Below are 23,383 nucleotides of genomic sequence, written 5' to 3'. Positions count from 1 at the left end.
GGAACCCGGAGGCTGGAAAATGGGAATTCACAGCTCTGTATGGGTGAAGGGAATTTGCAAAATGTGCTGAAGAGGACCTGGGAGACCTGGAACCTTACAGGGTAGACAGGCAGGGAGACAGGACAGTCCTTAGTTTAGTCAGCTCAGGGAAGCAAAGATTTGGCTAAAAATACAGCTCTCCAATAAAAATTGAAATCTTTGTACACTTGAGCATTTTCACTAACGAAACACCAGGGAAAGTGACTTGAGTTTCTCTGCGGTGCAGAGAGGAACAGATGGCCACAGTGTTGTTTTTTTCTCTTTCTTTCTTTCTTTCTTTTTTTTTTTTTTTTCTAAAAACCAGTCAACCAGAGCCAGAAGCAGCGGTCAGACAACTTCTGGGCAGAACCAAAGATGGAAAAGCAAATGTTGTTTATATAAATAGAGGTGCAGGGCCCATAGCTTCCTGTTGACAAAACAAGCTTCACTTCACCTCAAACCCTCAAAGGTTTTAAAAATAGCTGATAGCGGGGCTTTTTTTTTCTCTTTCAATTTGTCCAATCACTTTCAGTAAGATTCTAGTATTTTCCAGACCCAGTTGTTCTGCAGTTCTTTTCTCTGTCTCTGGTCTTCTTCTCTTTCCTCTCCCTTTTTCTTTCTTCTGTGTGTTTACCTAGCCATAAATCTTCTGTGTAGCTTTTCGGAGTACGTTATCATAACAATCCATGGGGATTGAATTCAGGATGAGCTCATAAATGTGTGTGAGATTCACCTCCTCCCCTCATCCCCTTTTAAAAAGTAATAGATGGGCTTTGAGCAAGTATAAGGAAATATTTTCATGGAAAAAAATCTGAATTACACTTAGTGGATTTAGGGGTATTGAGGTGTCAGCGGCATGATTATATGTTTTCCAAATGGACAAACAAGAGGGGTTATAATGAAGGGTAATGAGAACTGCATAGAAAAACATTGTTTCCTGTTGTATAAAATCACATCCATACATCCATCCAATCTTGAAAATGGATGAGATTTAGGTGGAGGGGGGAGAAAAATCAAGTACTATTAATACAAAAAAGCCTATGAAAATGTGTGCTGTTAACATCAAAATCAATGTGTTGAAAACAAAAATTACTTTGAAATGTCCACATAAAATCATGAATGACAGCTTCTTAATTGGTTATTAAGAGAAACCAGTTTGTGTATCGGAAAGTGATAACTTGACAATTAAACAACTGTGCTCTTTTCTGTCACCATTATCTCAATCTCAGAGTAACTAGGAAAGACCTGACATCATGTAATAACCAATAATTAAAGTATAATAATTCATAAATTAAATCATGAATTTAATTTATGAATTATTATATGTTCTAATGACATAGAGCAGGAATAATTACTCTTGCCACGTAGAAACTAAAAAAATACTGTACCATCTATGCATAGGGTATCTAGACCCCAAATCACGGTTGTAGGTATAATAAAATACGCATTTATATCATCCTATTCGTTTTCATATGAATGGACTGGTATTAGTTTCAGAGCAGTCCTGACATAGCACCCACTAGTCGTGTGATCCTAAGGGAATAACGTGTCAACTGTAAATTGGTGGCAATACATCTGCCTTACAAGTGATTCTGAGAATTAACATGTATTCAAAGGTTTTGCACCTGTAAGACTATTCAATAAGCCTATGGGACTTTTTCACTATAAGACATCATAAATCAACTATACTTAAATTTAAAAAAAAAATTTAAGGATACCAAACAAAGCAACAACAGCAAAGACTACAGGACTTTTTTCCTGGGTAAGTCAATTGTCTGTTCCCTGCTTCTGAGTAGCTGACTCTCTCCCTTCTCATAAAGCGAGCTGACCCTTGGCAGTTAGCCAGTGAGTGGGGAGGTATGGGAACCCACAAAGGGTGTACAATGCCGCAGATGCTAGCTTCTCTACAGTTTGGGCTTCCTAATTTAAATTTTAATTTTTAATTGACACAACATTGTAAACTGACTATACCTCAATAAAAAATAAAAATAAATAAATAAATAAATAAATAAAAATTTTAATTTTTTTTTTTTAGCAAAAATCTTTATAGCAGAGCAGGATCTGGGTTTGTTTTTGTGGCCACAGCTGATGGGTCAGCCCCTGGTGCTGGAACCCGCAGGGCTTGAAGGTAGGGTTGGCGGGGCTGTGTGGGGGTCCCCAAGGCCTTGCCCAGACCCTGGACACCTGGCGGTCTGTGCCAGGACCAGAGGGCAGGACCGTGCCAGCCCTGGGGGTGGAAAGCAAGGATCCAACCTTGGGGATCCAGCTCCAGGCACAGTTGTCAGGACCCCCGCATCATCAGGAGAACCCGACAACCTCAGCTGTTCTGTCTTCCCAGGTAGGAAGCTTCCTTCATCTTCCAGGTTGTCCTGAAAGGGGACGGGGGACAGAGGGGCTAGTTGGGGGCGACTCATGAGCAACCTGTTCAGCACAACTTGGCTGAAGGTGGCATTGGTTGGTCTGGCCAGCTTGACAAAAGGCCTTCAGGAGATGTCCTGGCCTTGGGCTCTCTGCACTGAACTTTTTGGTCCTCGTTGTGGCAGATGACTCCCATGATGGCACCTACTGCTTAGCCAGGTTTGTATTTTGTTTGTTTGGTTTTGTTTTTTTGGTTGTTGTTCGTTTGTGTTTTTTTGTCAATGGAGGTACTGGGGATTGAACCCAGGACCCCATGCCTGCTGAGCACGTGCTCTAGAGCTGAGCCATAACCAGTCCCCTGTCTGCGTTTAACAAACATCGTCATTCCATTCTGAGAGCGACCTGTGAGGTGGGCAGCAGAGGGATCATTGTTCCTAGTTTTCAGGGAACAAGGTTTATAGAAGTGAGGAGACCTGCCAACTGGATCAAGTTCAGCATGGCAGAAACCTGCCTGAACTCAGAGTCCTAAAACTTCAGTTAATGTTATTCGGTTGCAAAAAGAAGACTCTGAAATGTCTTGTTTAGGAATCAAAAGCAGTTTACCTGCTTGCCAGACTGTAGACTGCAGGCATCCCACACACCACCAGGGAACTGTGCGACTCCGTGGAGACAGCCGGTGGTCCTGAGCCACCAATCTCATTAGAAGGAAGAACGTGGGAAACGCCAAAGATGGTCATGTTTTTCCTCTTCTCCAAAGGATGGAGAATCAGTTTGCTGACTAGTCAGTTTTTCAATCACGGTCTGACTTCTTCAGGAAACAGAGCAAGTGTTCCGGAGCACAAACTCTGGAGCTAGACTACATGGCTGCAAATCCTGACTCTACCGCTGTGATCTTAACCTTTCTGTGCCTCAGTTTCCCCATCTGTAGAAGGAGAGCTCAGTGATACTGAACCCTTGGGACTACTTTAAGATTAAATGAATTTGGTGTTTAGAAAAGCCCTTGGCATGTGGGCTCCCATGTCAGTGTGAGTCATTTTCCTTCAGTCAACAACAATTTTTACGCCTGGGCCGGTGCTGGGGATACAAAGGTGAGTAAGCCATGGTCCCTTCCCTCAGTGACACTGGAGTCACTGCTTTATTACTCAACTTGTTTCTGCTTTGAATAACACCTTTTGCCTCCTACAAAGGCATAGGATTTCTTGTTTTCTTTTTGGGTTTTATTTATTTTTCCTTTTTTTTTCCTGCTGGTGGGGAGGTAATTAGGTTTATTTATTCTTAGAGGAGGTACTGGGGATTGAACCCAGGACCTCATGCACTCTACCACTTGAGCTATACTCTTCCCCTTGGTTTCATTTTTGATTAAAGATAATGCTTTCATTTGCACAACAAATTGATCATGTTTCCTCCTGTTCAGGGACAGAGAGATCCTTAATTTTGTACAGCTTGGCCCATAGCCTTCTGGTAAGCACCTGTTCTGGTCAACTCAGTTTCCCATTTATATCTGATTTCTTTTTTTCCCGGCCCCATTTCTATTCTTGTCTCTCCTCTGTCCCCGGGAACAAATCACCTTTGCTTCTCTTAGCTACGGACTTTCTCCTCTGCTTACACATCCCAACAGAGAATACCTGTCATCACTCTTGTCCTAAGTCTGGCTGTTCAGCCCCTAGACATCTCTGAATTAATCAGGATTTTTAAATGTTTTATTTTGGTGAAATTCACATAGCATGAAATTAACCATTTTCGAGTATACAATTCGGTGACACTTAGTACACACATTGTTGTCCAAATACCACCTCTGTGTATTTCCAAAACCTTATCACCCCAGAAGAAAACCCCGTATTCATTAAGCAGTCATTTCTATTCACCACCGCCTGCCCCGCCTCCCACCTCCACCCCAGCACCTGAGAACCACCAATCTGCTCTCTGCTCCTCTGAATTTATCTATTCTGGATATTTCATGCACTATGTGGCCTTTTGTTTCTGCCATAACCGGAATTTTTAAGATTATCTGTATGGGATATAAGTTATCAGCTGCATAGCATATCCAAGATAATTGTCTCAACAGAAAGAACTTCCTCACAGACATAGAAAACAAACTTATGGTTACGGGGGGAAGGGGTTGGGAAGGGATAAACTGGGAGATTTGCAGATACAAACTAATATATATAAAATAACAACAAGTGATGAACAGGAAGTTCATACTGTAGAGCACAGGGAACTGTATTCAATATCCTGTAGTAGCTTATGGTAAAAAGAATATGAAAATGAATGTATGTCTGTTCATGTATGACTGAAGCATTATGCTGTACATCAGAAACTGACACAACACAACATTGTAAATTGACTATACTTCAATAAATGTATATATACACACACAACAACAACAAAAAAAAGAACTTCAACATCACTTCTTTTTATGTTGTAGCGTATCTCCTTTAAGGAACCTGTGGCTGGAGGTCTAAAGTAACCAGGATGTGTGAGGCAGGGCCGTGATGAATAAATTTACCGGAGCTGAGTGAACTGAATGGGTCTCTAATTGTGCTGAGGAAGTAGATTCTGCCTGTCCCCCTCTGGTAACAAAGTGAAGAGATCTTGGTGGTACTTCAAGTCAATGTGTAGATGGGATGGCGGGATGGCAGAGGGGGAAAGACATGGGGGTCCCGAGGAGGGAGGAAACCAGGCTCACTTACTCAGGAATTGGGGGCTGTTGATATCAAGTACCTGTTTCTCAAATCTCTAAGATACTGAATTAGTTAAATCACAAAGAGGTATGAAAAAAAGAGGGGGTGGTATGATCAAATTGGTAGTGATGAAATAATTATTGTAGAAGAAAGTTGTATCAGCACAGACAACCAAGAGGTGAGAATCAAGGAGGAAGGATTTGCCAGGAGGGTGTCAGGACTTCCTCAGGAGGGTGACCTGATTCCCAGTAACTGTTGGTGACTATTTAGACAGAAACAGAATGCAGAATGGCAAGTCTACAGGTAACATTTTAAATCTGCGATCCTTACCTCAGGAACTGTCCCTAATCCATCTTAGAGCTATTTTTTTATCAACATTTCAGTCAATGAAATCACATCACTCCTTACATGACATCATTCCTTATATCACTGAGCAAACAAATACTCTGAAATTTGGTCTCTGGCATGCAGATACCCGCCAAGAGGAGAAAAAGACCTGCATCCTATTTGGAGCATTTCTAATGTCCCTTGGCACTTCAACTGCTTAATAAGCAAACAAGCACACACATACACACAAATCTTTCAAAAGTATATAAAGTCACAGAATTTTAGAGCTCGGGAGGGACTTTAGAGTCCTTCTAAGGCAATTTTAACTGACCACCTGCTTGGAATTAATGGGTGTTTGTCAAAAAGGCAAAGCCCTGGGCTGCACTCCAGAATTACTAAATCAAAATCTGTAGGGATTAAACACCAGAATATGCAATTTTATGCACTTACTCATAAGGAAATGAGAACCTCAAAATTACTCACTCCCATTTTATTACTGACCAGAAAAACTTTGAACCATGGGAACAGATAACATTTTGATGAACATAATTTATATTTTTCAAATATATCAGCTGTTATATTTTATAAACACAGTTGTTCTTTATAGAACAACTTCCATTTACTAGGCCACATGCTGAATGACTTCTTCATTTTTAACAGCCTTAAGATAATTGTTTCAACTCTCTGGACCTCAATGGTCACATTTTAAAATTCAGATAATAGTTCCCAGCTGTTAGACTTAAATGAGATAATATATGTGACATGCTTCGCACAGAACCTGACTGAAAGTATGTTCACAATAAAGGTTAGCGATTATTACTTTTATTTATTCAAATTCTATTCATGGGGGGACTAAAACATGGCAATAGGCAGTACTCAAAGACGATCACTAGGAAGTGGTGAAGACAATTTAAGTCCTCATGTGTTTGATTACAAAAACCTAACTTTTCCCTCTATCCTATACTTTGTCTTATATGTGCACAATCACTGAAGCTTTAATTAATTTTCCTATCAAAAATAACTCTTTCTTTAGCCTTTTGACAAGCCCCAGGTTTTTGATTAATACTTATTTGTTCTCTCAACCTCTAAGTCCCAGGCAGCTGCACAGCAGAAGTTGAGTAATTCCTGTATTTGTGTAAAAGATCTGTCCCTCAACTTCTTCACACCCCAGAGAAATTCAGTAATATGGCTGATAGTCAACCGAGAAAAAACAAAAATTGGGAAATGCAGAAGTTGAGGCACCCCAAAGACCACACTTTAACCCACGCGGAAACATCTTTGGGCTCTTTTTCAAAAACAACAAGGTATCATATTGAACAATCTACCTGGTGTCCAAAAATAGAGGCCTGGGGAGTCATTGTCTGAGCATCTTGGCTCTGAGACGCAGGAATGTACATTCTGGAGAATCCCAGGGGGCCTTCTGGCCTCATGCACTGGCCATAATGAAACCCCACCTTATGCTTCCCATGATGAAGGCTAACAGTGGTGAAGTCCAGGTGTCCAAGCCTTAACTCAGCTACCAGGGGCACAATTTCCAAGCCACATTGTTTCTGTTAAAAGTAAACCAACCAGGCTGTCCTGTGGTTTTCAACTTTTCAAGAGAAGCTGGTGAGGGGGAAAAGGTAGTCAGTAAGGAAAATAACTTTTAAAAATAACTGGAAAAAAACCCCCACAGAATTGTTTTTTTAATCTGACTAACTCCAGATCTCCAGGAATGAAAAACGCTATTGTCACTCTAAGAGATGTGCTTTTCTTTAACAGTAGAAAGGTGAGCAGGAAATAAGCTTTCTCAGAAATAGTTATGTTCTTATGCTGAGTAAATCATGCCTCTTTAACAACTTTTTTTTGCAGCCATTATGCAAGTTATTTTGTTAGAAAGCTTTCCTTAAGAAGCTTATGAGAAATCTGAATAGCATCTCATTTTTGTCTGTCATCATTATTTGGTTAGGAGGCATCACTCAAACCAGAACAAGCCACTCATTGTTGCTAAAACTTAGGAAGCACGTCTTTAGAGTCCTGCCTTTGCTCATGCTGTTTCTGACACTCGGGGCAAAGATGAGAAATTGTATTGAGCACGTTCACATATTCCAGATACCCTGCTGTCACACGCACACACAGTAAAGCTAAGTAGGTTCTTGGAATGACGCTATGGGGAAAGAATTCTTTCCCAATGCCATGCCTCTCATATGTAAAAGGTCTAGAGCTAGGGCACAAGTTCATCTGCAAAGACTGTCCTCCAGGTGGGTGGCTATAGCTCAGTGGTAGAGTGCATGCTTAGCACTGGGTTCAGTCCCCAGTACCTCCATTTAAAAAAAAAAAAAAAAAAAGACTAGCCTCCAGAGAGTCTCTGCTGCATACACTTTATTAAAATTTTACCCATTTATCAAGGTCTCATCAAGCCCTAGGTCTATCGTGAAGCATTAGATGATGGATTCTTCTGCCTCTGAACTCACGGCACTGAGCGGGCGGCATGTGTCCCGTTACTGGGATTCTCTAAGAGTAGGAGACCACTGCTCGAAATACCTTCGCAAGAATTCTCTGTAGAGAATATGGAACTCAGTTTGTTTTTCCCATTAAATTGCCCTACAAAGAAGAGAAAAATAAGAAACGCTAAGAATCGGAAGCTATAATCCCAAACCACCCATGTTACGCTGAAACTTCCCTGGAATCTGTGTTTTGTCTTTAACATGTACGTGATGCTCTACTGACTTGTGGGCCTGCCAGATGTGGGCTTACTCTCCAAACAGGGAAAATAAAAATTGCTATAATCTTCCATGTTGTGAGGAATTTTACTTTTTATATGAGGGTGAGAGAGGACAACGAGGAAAAGCTGTAAGTCTAGGGACTAGGGAAAACTAATGTACATATTATAATATTCTACTCAAGATAATTTTAAGTAAAAACAGTTTCGCCCTAATCTTTGGAAAACCTTTATGTTATAGAATAGCATGACCTGTTGATCCTGTCGTTTTGATCCAGATTCAGGCATAGCTCCAGATATGCCTATCCCATTTTGAGATGCACAGGGCTAGGTGAATGCTAAGATTCCTTCAACTTCAACTTCAACTGCTATGATTCTGTAATTTTAATTTTAGTCTTTTATTGACATTTAATTATTTTATATTGTCATTTAGTTAAGCTCAGCCTCATGCTTTCTCATAATAAGCCTTCCGAAGAGAAATATAAATTAGGGGAAGAGAAAAGGAAATGCCAGGGTGGTGGGATAGAGTTGAAATTGTAGATACGGGGACGAGGGAAAGCTTCAACTACGAGGGAGTATGTGAGCAAAGACGAGAAATAAACACGGCATGAAGCCATAACGATGTGCAGGGAAGAGCAACCCAGCAAGCGCAAAGCTCCAAGGCAGGCGTGTGAGCAAGGAGAAAGCAAGGCAGGCCAGATGGTAGAGGGTCTCATGAGCCCTTGTGAGGATGCTGGCTTACTGAGAGAATGAGGAGCCGTGGAGAGTTCTGCCCACACGAGACGTGATCTGAAATGTTTGGAAGGGATTGCTGTGTGGAGAAGAGACTGTAATTGAAGAAAGGTGGAAGCAGGAAGACCAGTTAGTTGAGAAGCTAAACGCAATGATCCGGGTTGCTCAGACCAGGAGGTGGTGAAACGTGATCAATGCCCGGATTGATTCTGCAAGTACAGTCAGTAGGGTTTGCTAACGGACTGGGCGCGGGTTTAAAAGGAAGAGAGCAAGCAGGGAGACGGCCAGGTTGAGCCCTAGGAAGAATGCCATTGCCCGAGACAGGGATGGTGGCGGGGTGTGGGGAGAGCAGGTGCTCCGTGTGAGCCATGTTTGAAAAGCCCATGAGACACCCAGACGGAGGTGCAGAAATGGAAGGTGGACATACCTGCCCCGAGTTCGAGGGAGCGCTCTGGACGAGGACTATGGATTTGGGGATCGTGGATGTATAATCGGTATTCAGAGCCTTGAGCAGGCAGACAGCAGGGGCCCTCGCCGCTTTGCTGACTATTTGTATCCCCAGCTCCTAGCGGAGTCTCTGTCATCTGGTAGGTATTAAATCTCCATTGGATAAATAAATAGAATGCAGACGGACTCGGGTAGGAGAGAGGAGCAGCACCTTCAATAGACCGGCTTGCAGGAGGGAAGGAACTTAAAGCCTCTTGTTTGAAAAGCTCAACCTGTTTTCCAAGTTCAATGCACTCATTTAGATGCTGATTCTGTCTGATGAAATAAACAATTTTTTCTTATGTTGGAGAGGCTGCTGCTTCTGAGTTCAAATTAATACGGCTTTTGTGGAAAAGATGGGTTTTAGGCAAAAATTACTTTCTGGTGTAATCATCGAGCCTTCAAAATTTTTTTTTTTAAATAATAGATTATTTTGGTTATGCTGCCATAGACAACAGGTGCCTGTGTGAGCCTAGCAATTTTTGGAATGCAGTCAGAGAGAGGAAAAAAAAAAATTCAGGTTTGGAAGGCAAAATTTCTATGTCCTCTACAACTGACTGAGCTGGCTTGCTCAGTCACAAAGCAGGAGCTGGTCTCCACTGAGGCTCAGAGATAATTGTGTAATTAAATGAGGGAAAAGATGCTTTTGGCTTACAGAACACAAGATGGTATTTAAATAAGCATTATTATTACACTTTTAAGATTAAAGATATTGTCTGTTAGCATGAGCACAAGTTACAAAGGGTCTACCCCTCCTGTCTCCTTGTCTTTATTACCTGTGGAACACAGACTGGATATTTCCAGAAACAGCCTTAAAGGAACCTATACATTAAGCAGACCTCAACCATTTTACCTATGGGATTCTGCCTCTGACAGCCCCGCCCAGCTTCACTGGACCCAAACAGGAGGAAGGCTGCTGGGGTACCTGGTGGTGGTGATGCTCTTGGGGGAGGAGCCCAAGGGGTTAAGTTTAAATTTGAATGTGAGGGGCCAATGCACTGTCAGTCATTGCAGCAGCAGTGAGGAGGCAAGCTTTCCTTGGCTTAGGACTGTCAAGGAGCAAAGAGAGCCACCCTGGATTCCACCATGGACAGGTAAAGCAGGCTGCTTGCGGGTGGTTGCCTTGGCCTCTGTCCCAGAGCCAATGGGAGTACTTTGATGAGTAGCTGGTCCTTTCTCCCCTGTCACTGTCTGACTCACAAGATCTGCTTGGGTCAAGGTGCACATTTATTTCTCTGGATCTGTCTCATCTTCTGTCCAGATATTACCTGCTCTCCGCCTAACTCTCCCTTTCTCTCTCCTTGCCACATTCAAAAGAAATTTTATGCACCATGTGTCGACATATCCTTGCACTTAGAGCTAGTTTATGGTAGTCATACTAACCCAGCAAATGTTAAGAGACTCAAATCATGAAAAGGTCACAGCACCACTGTACTAAAAACAGTAGTGGCAATTGTAATAATTCTGTAAACCTTTAAGTATAAAACCCCTTAAAGTGAAGCTTTCTTAGGGAGACGTTACTGAGTAATTTTGCAGTAAGGAAATTATTTTTAAATGTCAACATTCATAATTAATTGCTTGCAAGTCACTATGACTGTGTCTATCATATTCAGTCAAGCAACTTATTTAATATGATAGGAACAGTTGTCAGGCAGTTAGTGACATTTTTGCTATTTGCCTAGTCTTTCAATTCCTTCAGACATAACTTACTTCTTGAACATGGACTCTGTAAGATTTCCACAATGTCTTCACGTGAAGTTTATGACACTTAAGTTATTATCACAGAACTTTATTTCTATTTTTATGATTACTGCAAATGCATGAAAATTTACACCAAATCCTTGTATTTCATCTCCATTTAATTCTTTTGCAAAGAATTTAAACTATACAGCTAAGAATCTTCATGGTAGATTAAATGCTCTTCAGAAAATTTTGAGGGCAAAATGTCCAATGTCAGCTGAGTTTACAGTGAGATTTTGAAAACTAACCTGAGGTACTGACTGAGAGAGGAAAACGGCTCAGTGGAGACGCTTGTAAATAATGAAATGCAAAGCCATGGTGAATCTGAGTTGACATTCAGAGAAAGTCAAAGGAGGAGGAAAGATGAAATTCAACAGGAGAAAAAGGGAAATGTATGATTTTCATTCAGGAGAATCACATCAGCAGAGCAGAGACGTGCTGGCACGCAGGCAGGAGAGGATGGCTTTGTACGATTATTTTTAACCCGTTTGTCTCTGGTTTGCATTGACGGGGATGTAGCTCGGGTTCTGCCTCAGGGAACACAGCTGTCCTGAGCAGCTGTCAACCTGTGGGCCTGAAAACTGCCTCTGCTGAGTCCTTCGAACTCTAAAGAGAAAGCAGAGGGAAACAGGTTGCTGGGAGCAGGCTCCCAGCTACAGCCAAAGGGACGTGATGGATCAAGAAAGTTAACAGGGCAGTCATGCAATTCGCCTTGCTGTGCCTGGTAACTTCTGATGGATCAGGACGAGTGTATTTTCACGGTGGGAAGGAGGTAGAAAGCCATCTCAGCCCCCTTCCCTACATCATGTCCTTTCCCACACTCCCAGAACACTTCCTCCTCCTCCGGGTAGCAGCGCCCCCCCACCAGCAGTGCGGGCTTCAGTTCCCCACTGCCCCCACCGCTCGTCCACACAGCCTAAGAGGGCAGGTTAAATGTAAAAGGCATTTATTGCTAAGAGATGATGTTTACTCTATTTAAACCTGACTGCACCCCAAAGAAATATTTTTTCTTCCTCTTCAGTATTTATTAGGCATTTTTTGTTTGTTTGTTTGTTTGTTTTTTGGAAGGGGGGTAATTAGGTTTATTTGTTTATTTTTTTTATGGAGGTACTGGGAATTGAATCCAGGACCTTGTGCATGCTCAGCATGCGCTCAACCACTGTGAAGCACTTGCTATGTATTCGGTTTATGTAATATGCTGAGGGTGAGTATATGCTAATTAGGTAAAAGCAATTATAACAGTGGTAGCGCTGTGCTGGTTACCATCGTAAATGCTTATCCCTTTAAAATAAAGCCAGTTTTTATTAAATCTTTGTTAGCATCCATTTCAGATCCCTGCCAAAAATGCATTCTTCATTCTAAAATAATGTGGTTGATTAGTTTTTATATGGTTTGATATACATAATGTGTGCACTGGTGATATATCTAATTCTCTGCCTGAGGTTTTAAAGGGGATCCCAGTAAGTTTCACGTGTGTAAGGAAGATAGTCAAACTGCAAGAGCTTTAAAATCGCTTGTCCTTGCTTTATCTATTTAATAAGGGTGACATTTGGGTCCTTGACATGAAAATTTAGGTACGTTTTCTGTATCCCATTAAAATATCAATAATCAACATGTGTCCATACATAGACTGGTATTTAAATGTAAGAAGCTTTATTCACAGTAGCCCCAGAGTGGAAACAATCCAAAGGTCCATAACATGTGAACAAATAAATGAAATGTGCTGTATCCATGCAATGGAACATTGCTTTGCAGTTAAAAAAAAAAAAAAAGAATAAACTATGCTGAAACATGCAACACCAGGAATGAATGTCAGAGTCACAATGTGCTTAGTGAAAGAATTCAGATACAAAGGCGGAGATAACGTGTGCTTTATAGGAAATTCTAGGAAATAAACAGTAATTTCTAGTTACAGAAAGCAGATTTAGTGTCGCCTGGGAGAGAGGGGAAGAACTGAATGAAGAGGTATGTGAAGAAACTCGGGGGGAGGGGTGCCCTGAAAATGTTCTGTATCCTGATTGTGGTAGCAGTTTTGGGTGTTTACATCTGCCCATATTCATAGAACTTTACATTTTAAATGGGTGAAGTATGTAAATTATACCTCAATGTAAAAAAAAAAAGTTGTAAAAAGTTTCAATTCTCTTGCCAGCAAACCGTATTCAAATGACTGACTAGGTCATCACTTTTACAAGCCCCATGCACTTCTGATCAATGCCATGAGATGGCGCACAAATTGGATAAATACATTTCTGGAAAAGACTAGGAACAAAAACCAGGGTGCTTTGGCCTCAACCACACTGTATCCATGTTCACAACCGCAAAGAAACTTGTGGTAGCAGAGAGTATATTCACAAGTTCAACTCAATTTAGAGCTTATGATTTGCAAGACACTGTGCTAGAAAACAATGAGGAAAAGCAATCTGTCCCTATGTGCAAACAACACAGCAAGGTATTTATTTTGCCAAGTTTAAGAAGCAGCAGAGTATGGGGAGGGTATAGCTCAATGGTAGAGTGAGTGCCTACCATGCACAAGGTCCTGGGTTCAATCCCCAGTACCTCCATTCAAGATAAATAAATAAGAACCTAATTACCTCCCCCCGCTAAAAATAAGAAAAAATTTAAATTTTTAATTTTTTAAAAAGCCCTAAGAAGTCCTGTAATTAAAAACCAGCAGAATATGAAATTGCAGATGAAATCAGTGTAATCAAAATCATGTAAATATATGCCTATAAGAAAACTAGAAGGAAAAACCAGCATATTAACAGTAATTATCATTAGATAGTATGTCTAATTATCCTTGAACACTGGTATTCCAAACTTTTTAATTCTTTAATATTTAATTTTTTTAACTTTCTACTTTTTGTTAGTATTCAGGTTGACAACAGTCAAGGGTCGCTCTTAAACACATGACTCAAAGAGTGACACTTCCTGACTCAAAACACAGAAAGTCTAATTGAGAAGACAGAAATGTCAGCAATCAACTGGTAACAAAGGTTGACTGCTTTGACAAAGATAAGTGGGAGAACACAGAGAGCTCCTGGAGGGTTTTTCGTTGCTGTTAGTGTTCGATTTTTGCCTAGAAATTCTGGGATAGTGGTGGTGAGGAAGGTCTTCCTAGAAGAGCTGAAAGGTGGCTGGACAGAGAAAGCTGAAGGAAAGGAGACTCGGGCCAGGGGGTGGAGAAAAGAGGAAAAGAACCAGGAAATGAGGCTAGAAAGGCAGGTTGACGCCCAAACGTAGAAGCTGGCCTCAGTAAGTACCACATTGAAGAGTTTGGAGCTTATTCCGTGGGAAGAAGTTAGGCGCTTTTCGGCACAGGGGTGACAGGCTCATGCCTGGGGTTTTGTGAGCTCTGTCAGGTGCAATGTGGGAAATGTTACTTTGAAGGGACTGGAGGCAGAGAGACCAATGAAAAGGTTGGGACAATGGATAAAGGGAAAGATTAGGGCTTAGACTGAAGCAGAGAACAGAGAGGATAGGGCAGGTGCACACCCAGAAATATTTGGAAGTTTGACTCATTACACTTAGATGATTAATTAAATATAAGGAGTGAAGGAGACAGAACCAGATGATCCCCAAGCTCTTGGCCTGGTTACCTGGGGTGGAAAGTCAGTAGAGGAGGCAGGACAGAGGGCTAACTGAGGACTACTGTTTTGAGCACATTGAGTTTGAGGTACATGCTGGACATGTAGGTAGGGACTGGAAAGGAAACCTGAACAGATCTTTATGGGACTGGGGAACAGGTTTGTAATTCCAAGCTGTCAGCAGCTACAAGGCAGCCCCGGGAGACTGTCCTGTGAGCTCATGTGGCTTTGGGATTCTTGCTGTGTCTCAGCTGGTCTTAAATACAAGCATGAAAAGGGGTTTGTAATGGATTCCAAGCTCAGTGAGTCTCAGGCATCCAACAAAGGAAGCAAGAGCATCTTCTCTGATTTGGCCCAAGTATTACAGAGTCTTCTAAAAGCTGAAGGAAAGCCAGAAGCAGCCTTTCACTTTCTCCCCGCCTCTCGCCCACAGCCTCCTGATGAAGCAGAGGAAGTTTCTTTACCACTTCAAAAACGTGCGCTGGGCTAGGGGCCGCCACGAGACCTACTTGTGCTATGTGGTGAAGCGGCGAGACAGTGCCACCTCCTTCTCACTGGACTTCGGGCACCTTCGAAACCAGGTATCGATATTTGCTTCCCAGGCAGTTGAAAGCAGAGCTGAGGGCACTTTTAAAGCCACCTGCTGATGGCACTACTTTCAGCCTGTTTCCTTTGTGTCGCCACTAGATTCCTCAAATCTCTTTTCTTCAATACTAAGCGGACTTGCTATGTCTCAGTATTGTGGTTATTATTACGGGCATGGGGATCATACAAAGAGCAAACACATTACTGGTGGACCTCGGAGATATTGCAGGTTTGGTTCCAGACCAGTGCAGAAAAGCAAATATTGCAGTAAAGGCCCACGAATCTGTTGATTTCCCAGCGTATATAAAATATATATACTATACTTTAATTCTTTATGCAGTAGCATTAAATCGTTAAAAAAAAAAAAAACAATGTACATACCTTAATTTTTTAAGTTCATTAGTAAAGATTGCTAACCATCATCTGAGCCTTCAGCAGGTCATAGGAGTAACAAAGATCACCATATCAAATGCAATAATGGAAAGTTTGAAATTTGCAAGAATTACCAAAATGTGACAGAGACACAAAGTGAGCAAGTGCTATGGAAAGAAATGGTCCCGGTAGACTTGCTCGAGGCAGGATTGCCACAGGTCTTCAAAACGCCGTATCTAGTCGGGGAGGGTATAGCTCAGTGGCAGAGCGCATGCTTAGCATGCATGAAATCCTGGGTTCAATCCCCGTGGCCTCCATTCAAATAAATAAATACACCTTATTACCTCCCCTACCCACTGCTCCCCCTCCAAAAAAACGCAGTATCTGCAAAGTCCAATAAAGCCAAGCGCAATAAAACAAGGTGTGCCTGATTTAATGGCTCTTAGCCCAGAGCAGTGCTGGTTACCTGTCTTGTACGACCCCCCTGTTCGCCACGTCATAATCTAAATCTAGTCATCTGGTTGCCAACTGTGAATTCTCTGACCTCCACCTCGTGGTTCAGTGTATTTCTACAACGTTACGTCAGCAGACACCCCCAAGCCATTTTCCTTCCCCTCAAAGGCAGAAAAAGTAGCTTCACAAACGTAAATTAAAATCTCCACTGAGGCAGCGTGAGGCCTTCATCCACTCAACTCGCTTCACCCCCCCCCCCCCCCCCCGCTCCCACAGAAAACCGCGAGCCTTTTCCCTCACTAAAGCCCGAAGGGCAAGGGCTATGGGGCCCACCTACCCCTGTGCTCGCTTCAAGTAGTTGCTTGGCCTTCCTGTAACGCCGCGGAACTGCCGACACTCCAGACCCGGCTACCGTGGGAGGGGGTGGGATTAAGCCCCTAAAGCTCCCGCACCGCGTGGACGTCGCAACCACCACCGGCTGAGCCCCGCGCCCTCCCCGCAGGCGGGGTGCCACGTGGAACTGCTCTTCCTCCGCTACATCTCCGACTGGGACCTGGACCCCGGCCGGTGCTACCGCGTCACCTGGTTCACCTCGTGGAGCCCCTGCTACGACTGTGCGCGGCACGTGGCCGACTTTCTGAGAGGGTACCCCAACCTGAGTCTGAGGATCTTCACGGCGCGCCTCTACTTCTGCGACAAGGACCGCAAGGCGGAGCCCGAGGGGCTGCGGCGGCTGCACCGCGCGGGGGTCCAGATCGCCATCATGACCTTCAAAGGTGCGCGGGGAGGGGCCCTTCCGCCCGGCTCGGAAAAGCGGGGCTTGCGATTCAGACTGAGAAGAGTCAGTGGGGGGAGGCAGAGGGGAGAGTCCTAACTGAGTTCTAGTTCGCCTTTGGAGCCAAAACTTATCCACTAGAATCGGAGGAGATGAATCACTGGCTTTCTTGGACTCGAGGCCTTGGGGGCAATGAGAATTAAAAGGGGTCGGGGTAGGGACAGTTCTTTCTTTCCTCTTGATTTGAGATCTGAGCCATCTTCTACCCCTTTCCCTGTCTTTTTTAAAGATTATTTTTATTGCTGGAATACTTTTGTGGCAAATCGTGAAAAAACTTTCAAAGCCTGGGAGGGGCTGCATGAAAATTCGGTTCGTCTGTCCAGACAGCTTCGACGCATCCTTTTGGTAAGTAAGGCCCTTCTTGGCTTATTTTCTTACTCTCTCTAAAGTCACCTTTTTCTGGAGCTACTAGTATTTTCTTTTCTTATATTTCCTACATTTTCGTGTGTGATTCATTCTCTCCTATTTTTCCTCTGATAAAAATATTTTCTCTTCGTCTTTTTGTTGTCATTTCTCCTACAATTGAGTTTAATCTTCTGTTGTTTTAGTTCAGAGCCCTCTGCTAAGATTTCTTTCCCTTCTCTTCTTTCCCCACTCCTGACTCTTCTCGAGATCTGTCTCCCTCCTGGTAGAATTCCTTCCTGTCTTCCTACTTCCTGGCCCTCTCCCTCTCAACTTCCTTCCTTCGGGAAACATTACAGAGCCACTCACTGTCTCTCCACAGCCCCTATATGAGGTGGACGACCTACGAGATGCATTTCGTACTTTGGGACTTTGATACCAAGCTCCAAGAACGTCACGTATCAAGAAATATCTCTGAAGATTGTGGGTAAAAGAACGATCCTTCAGGAATTCTGTTTTTCTTCAACTCTCACTCTGAGTTTAGGGGAGAAGTATTTATATATGACTTTAAAAAGATGTCTTTAAAATAGAGAAGAAACGCAGACCCATCAGGGTTAATGCCGCAACTGGTGCAGGCTTTAAAGGCAACACTGCCCCCTACTGGGAAACGACAGAACTGCAGGGCCTGGGAGCATCTTAACGTCAATATTGTTGACTTTTGAAACAGGAAGAAAGAAGATAAATGCTTAAAAGTATGGTGAGAGGATCAAATGTTTTATAACCAGTATCCTTTAATATTTTATTCTTTCTGAGTTTTCAGTGGTGTTATTGATAAATTTTTCTACTCTTTTCCTTCGGGGTTCACTTTTTAAGTGAACAAACTTCTGTCAGGCTGTGATCTATAGAACTTCCTAATGAGATAATCTGCGTGATTGTACCCTCCAAACCATCTCTTCAAAGCATTAATACCCAAGCACGTGCTGTATGTACTCATTGTCTGAAGCATGTTTTTATGTTTGTAAAAGAGGATTTTTTTTCTTGGTATGGAATACACAGGGTCACAGGTTCTTGTATAATAACGGATCTTAAAATGAATCTGAGGGCTGTGAAGAAGACACTCTAAAAGTGAATTGATGCCCCAAGTAACAAATCTGCAAACAGATCCTTTTAAAGTCACAGCTTTGAAACCACACATTTCCCATGTAACTAGAGAATGCTTGGAAGGCAGTTGCTTGAATGTTGAGGAAAGGAAAATCTATTCTCTCTGGTGGATCTTTGAACCTCAGCGATGCCAACCAGGTCAAGGTTTTCCTCCTTTTGCATGTATATGTCGCTTCTCTCAAAGAAATGCTGACTATATAAGAGACAGTGACAAAAGAAAGTAATTAGGAGGGAAGGATGACAGAGCATTGCAAGGAAATAGTATTGTATCCAGTAAAACGGAGTGAGCCCACATGTCAAGATCATGCCTGTGTCCCTAACAACGCTCCTTGACTATGCGAAAACTACTCAGAAAAACCTGATCACTGTGCAGTAATTACTTAGCAACCCTTGCAATGCAGAGAAAAAGAGCCACAGGGCAAGCTGAATGCATAATTGTACCTTCTTACCCTTATTGTACCTAGTTTGTGAAAGAGTTAAATGTAAAATCCTTATTCATGTATTCATTCTTATTGTATGTTATGCTATGTAATGTCCAATATTTTTATCATAATTTTTCTGATATATTGAAATGGATTCCTAATGTCTTGTAATGTCTTGATTCTACTAGCAAAATACATCATTCTAACATAGTCTAACATGGTAACAACATTGCTATGAAACCATTCTCCTGATTCTTAGTTAATTTTTCCCACTGCAAATTTGATTCTGTTTTACTTCCATCAACTGAATAAATGATAAATAACTTCAGAAATCTTGGAGATTAAATGCCAAATGAAAATAATTCCAAAAGTGATTTTTTAAAAGTTAAATTACAAAGTCAGTATGATGGAATGGACTTCAGAGTCCTGTGCATCTGTGTTCAACTGACTTCTGACAAGGGTGCCAGGAATATTCAGTGGGAGAAAGAACTCTTTTCAACAAAAGGTGCTGGGACAACTAGATATTCATATGCAAAAGATTGAACATGGACCTCTACCACATGCAAAAATTAACTCAGTGTATCAAATATCTAAATCTAAGAACTTCCCTAATTAGTACCTGCTTCAGTCTGCTCTTTGAAAGTCAGGAAAAGCCTAGCAAATGACTGCCTTTTTCTACAAACAAGAAACAGGGGTCCCAGAGGAGCTTTTGTACCCAGGAGGGCTCCTTTCAGTTCCCCCTTTTCTTTGATATTCCTTAATCCTGAGAGGAACGAGGGTGGAACACAAAGGGAATAAGCTTTGGACGGAGAGGTTAATCATAAACTCGGCAGGAGAACTTTCAAGGGGACTCAGTTTGAAATTCACAAAACAGGAAAAAAAAATATTAGCAACTATTTTATCCAGTAAGTCTAGTATCCAGAATATATAAAAGACTCTTACAACTCATAACAAAAGACAACCTAATGTAAGAGTGACCAAAAGACTCAAAAAGACATTTCTCCAAGGAAGATTTACAAACGGCTATTTAGCATATGAAAAGCTCGAAGTCCTTAAGTCCTTAGGGACATGCAAATCAAAGCCACAATAAGGTATCACTTATACCTACTAAGGATGACCATAAACACAAAAAAACAATAACAACTGTTGTTAGTGAGAATGTGGAAAGATTAGAACATATATTGGCTGGTGGAAATGTAGAACGTGCAGCCGCTATGAAAAACAGTTTGTTTCTCCAAAGTTAACATGTAATTACTGGATGATACAGCAGTTACACGCTTTGTTCTCTCTCCAAAAGAATTAACAATCTATGTTCAAACGAAAACTTGTACATGAATATTCTTGCAGCATTATTTGTTTGTAGTAGCCAAAAAGGGCAAAGACCCAAATGTCCCTCAGCTGACGCAGGGATAAACAAATTCAGTACATCCATCCATCCAAAGAGCAATGAAGCACTGATCCATCCTACACCGTGGACGAACCTTGAAAACACGGTGCTAAGTGAAATAAGCCTCTCATAAAAATGCACGAGGCCGGACCCAGGCCGGCGCTGTCTCTGCCGCCATTTGGGCTGCTGGCTCCCTGCTAGAGTGCTTTCTTTCCCCCTCCAGCGCTTTTCTTTCCTTCTCCTTCCTCCAGCATTTTCCTTCCTTTACCTCTTTTGAGAAATAAAAGCAGCTTTTGCTCTGTCCCTCTGCCTCAGCTATGAATTCTTTGCAGCCGGCACGCAAGGTCCCACACTTTGGTGGACTTCCTAAGTTGGAGGTCTCACAATCCGCTAACATAGATAAACAGACCTTTTCTTTACATCTCCGTACACATGAACACATATACATACGCAGGTATGCTCAGCCAAACCCAAACTATTAGCTGTGGTTCTCTCCAGAGAAAAACTGGGTGGGAATAGGGTGAGAGAAGGGGAACCGACAATTTCTACTCAAGTTTACTTCTTCAAAAAAGTATAACTTGTAAATTTTTAATAATTAAAATTGAGGAAGAGAAAATACCATTTTAAATCTAGGTCTCAGTATGAATTCATGATTTTCTATTCTCCAGCGTTTACTTAAAAATATACAGAATATTCCACTGCCTTAAGAAGGAGTTGAGAAGATTCTAGTAAAACAAGTCTAGCAGAGGATACAAGGGTCTTTGAGTCTCTAAACATTTTTCTCCTATTACCAATGATTTATAAAATGCTTTGAGAGCTGGACAATCTGCAGGAAAGAGAGTCGCTCAGTCGGGGTTTAACCAGAGAGAGAACCAGTAAGACGTACGTATTACAGAAGTGACTCACGTGGCTGCAGGGGTTGCACCAGTATCTGAAACCTGCAGTGCAGGCTGGCGGGGAGGGCAGACAGGGTTCCAGGGCAGAGCTGCAGTCCGCTGGTGGGCTCTTCCAGGAAAGCGTCTCAGTCCTGTTCTTATATCCTTAAACTAATTGAATTAGGCCTACCCAGATTATGTAAAACACTTGTAAGGAACGGATTATTGACTATAAACGTATCTACAAAATACTCCAGGACATCTAGATTACTACTTGATTGAATAACTAGCTTGGGCGGGAGGGTATAGCTCAGTGATAGAGCGCATGCCTAGCATGCCCGAGGTCCTGGGTTCAATTAAATAGATAAACCTGATTAACACCTCCCCACCAAACAAGAAGAATAACTAGCCAAAATCGACCAAAAAAAAAACCAAAAAACAAAACAAACAAACAAAAAAAAACACATGTCACAGCATCTATATGTAAAAAACAAAACAAAACAAACACATCATCACAGAAAATTAACTTTTGAGGGCATACTGCATGCTTGTCATGCTTTACCTCACCCAGCTAACCTCATGGTGGATTTAAACTTACATACCTGTGACTCTCAAAAAAGTCTCTACACATTTAGCCGCAGATAACAGAGATCAACTCAAGTTACTCATTAAAAAAAGGGGGGGGAGGTATTTTATAGTCACATGTAGCAATAACTCGCTAGTGACTAAGGTTTCCAGTGACTGGCTACTTTTTGTCTTTTTCAGGGACCTCGTGGCCTGTGTGTCTTAATGTCTCCTTTCTCCCATAAGGGTTCCCTCTGTTCACCTCCCTGATTAGCTGATTTCCTCTTCTTACTCAACGTTGCTGCCCCCTAATACCTTAGCTTGCAGACAACCCATCACGGATGCTTCTGTCTTGTCTACTTTTTACTCCTAATGCTTATTGCTAATTGGTAATTTTTTTTCAAATTCCCCAAAGAGGGGCAGTTTAATTGCCCCAACTTATCTTTTGCGTCATTCAAAGTATGTTATTACTAAGGCGGTGTCTAGTGGGAAATAGAAATGAGAGGCCTGCAACACTTCGTAAAGCCAATTTGAAAGGGTGAATTACTAGGCTAGACTAGAGAGTGATTCGAAAGCAAACTGCAGGTTTCTACGCTGACTAGAGCTTTGCTCCTTCAGAACAGTTGTACTTGAGAGGAATATACTGCACCTGAGCCCCTGGGTCTCACTAAATGACCCTCCCTTGGCTGATTGGCTGTCTCTCCTACCCCTGGTCCCATACGCCAGGTGCGTGTGGTCAAAGACGGCTTCCTAAGCAGGCTATCCAGGAGGTTAATTTTTCTTTAATTTTTTTAAAATTTATGTATAACTTTATTTAATTCATTCATTCATTCATTTAATGGAAGTACTGGGGATTGAGCCCAGGACTTTGTGGATGCTAAGCATGTGCTCACCACTGAGCGATACACACTCCACCCCCAGGAGCTTAATTTTTTTTTTAAGTTTTAAATAATTTTAAAATTAAACCATTATGTACATAGAAAAAAAATGCATGAATCCTACGTGACAGTTTGAGAATGAATTTTCATGAATGTATAACAAACACCAAGCTCAAGAAGTAGAACATGACTAGCATTCCAAAAGCTTCCCTTTAAAAAGATAAATACATAAAATAAACAGGAAAAAAAAAAGGAAAAAACAAAAAACCCACAAAATCTCCCCTTATTCCTACCCCCAGCACTCTTGCTTAATTTAAATTAGTGAAAAGTGGTGAGCATACACTTGGCCGAGAGAACAGCATGTTTGAAGACTGAGAGGTTTAAAGTAGCACAAGGTTTAAGGGGCTGCCACTAACGGTGGTGGGAGGGGAGGGTGGGTCAGGGGTGGTGATCACAAAAAACACTTTATTACGTTGAGGGGTTTAATTTTAAAACTGAAGGCTGTGGAGAATATCTGAAAGGGCTTTTTGAAAGAAGAAATTACTTGATCCAATTTTCCATTTAGAAACATTCTGACAAGTGTGGAGGAAGAATGAGAGGCGAGCCACTGGAGACTGGAAGGTTTCTCAAAATTGCATCCTGCAGAAAAGGGATGCTGGCCCTTTAAGGCAGGGCTGGAGTCATGGAGAATGGAAGGAGTAGTGAATTCAAGGGAGCAGCACCTACCTTCTGCTAATTTGTTGTGGAAGAGGTTGCGACTGAGGGTGATGGAAGAAATTTTCACGTATTGATGTATGGGAAAGTCATGCTGGCTTACACACAACTTAACTTTATGCTAACTAAAACAGCCTGTTCTGTGGCCTGTGAAGCATGCATTGAACA

General features: G+C 41.9%; 2 protein-coding genes and 1 non-coding gene across 3 annotated transcripts in view; 2 read left to right on the top strand and 1 right to left on the bottom strand.

Moving 5' to 3' along the window:
* The window catches only part of RIMKLB (ribosomal modification protein rimK like family member B), a 98,633-nt gene that overhangs the window by 70,870 nt on the left and 4,380 nt on the right, over positions 1–23,383 (bottom strand). The gene's annotated exons all lie outside the window — the stretch shown is intronic.
* Positions 10,320–18,508, top strand: AICDA (activation induced cytidine deaminase). Its single transcript, XM_010990892.3, has 5 exons — positions 10,320–10,397; positions 15,061–15,208; positions 16,540–16,813; positions 17,102–17,217; positions 17,597–18,508. Exons 1-5 carry the CDS (start codon positions 10,390–10,392, stop codon positions 17,648–17,650), a joined length of 600 nt encoding a protein of 199 aa, XP_010989194.1. The 5' UTR covers positions 10,320–10,389; the 3' UTR covers positions 17,651–18,508.
* Positions 13,532–13,604, top strand: TRNAG-ACC (transfer RNA glycine (anticodon ACC)). Its single transcript has one exon. It is a non-coding gene; the product is annotated as a tRNA-Gly (tRNA).

This window comes from Camelus dromedarius, chromosome 25, assembly GCF_036321535.1.
Source record: "Camelus dromedarius isolate mCamDro1 chromosome 25, mCamDro1.pat, whole genome shotgun sequence".
In the NCBI taxonomy this organism is placed as follows: Eukaryota; Metazoa; Chordata; class Mammalia; order Artiodactyla; family Camelidae; genus Camelus; species Camelus dromedarius.
This window is presented reverse-complemented; position numbering and strand designations above follow the sequence as displayed.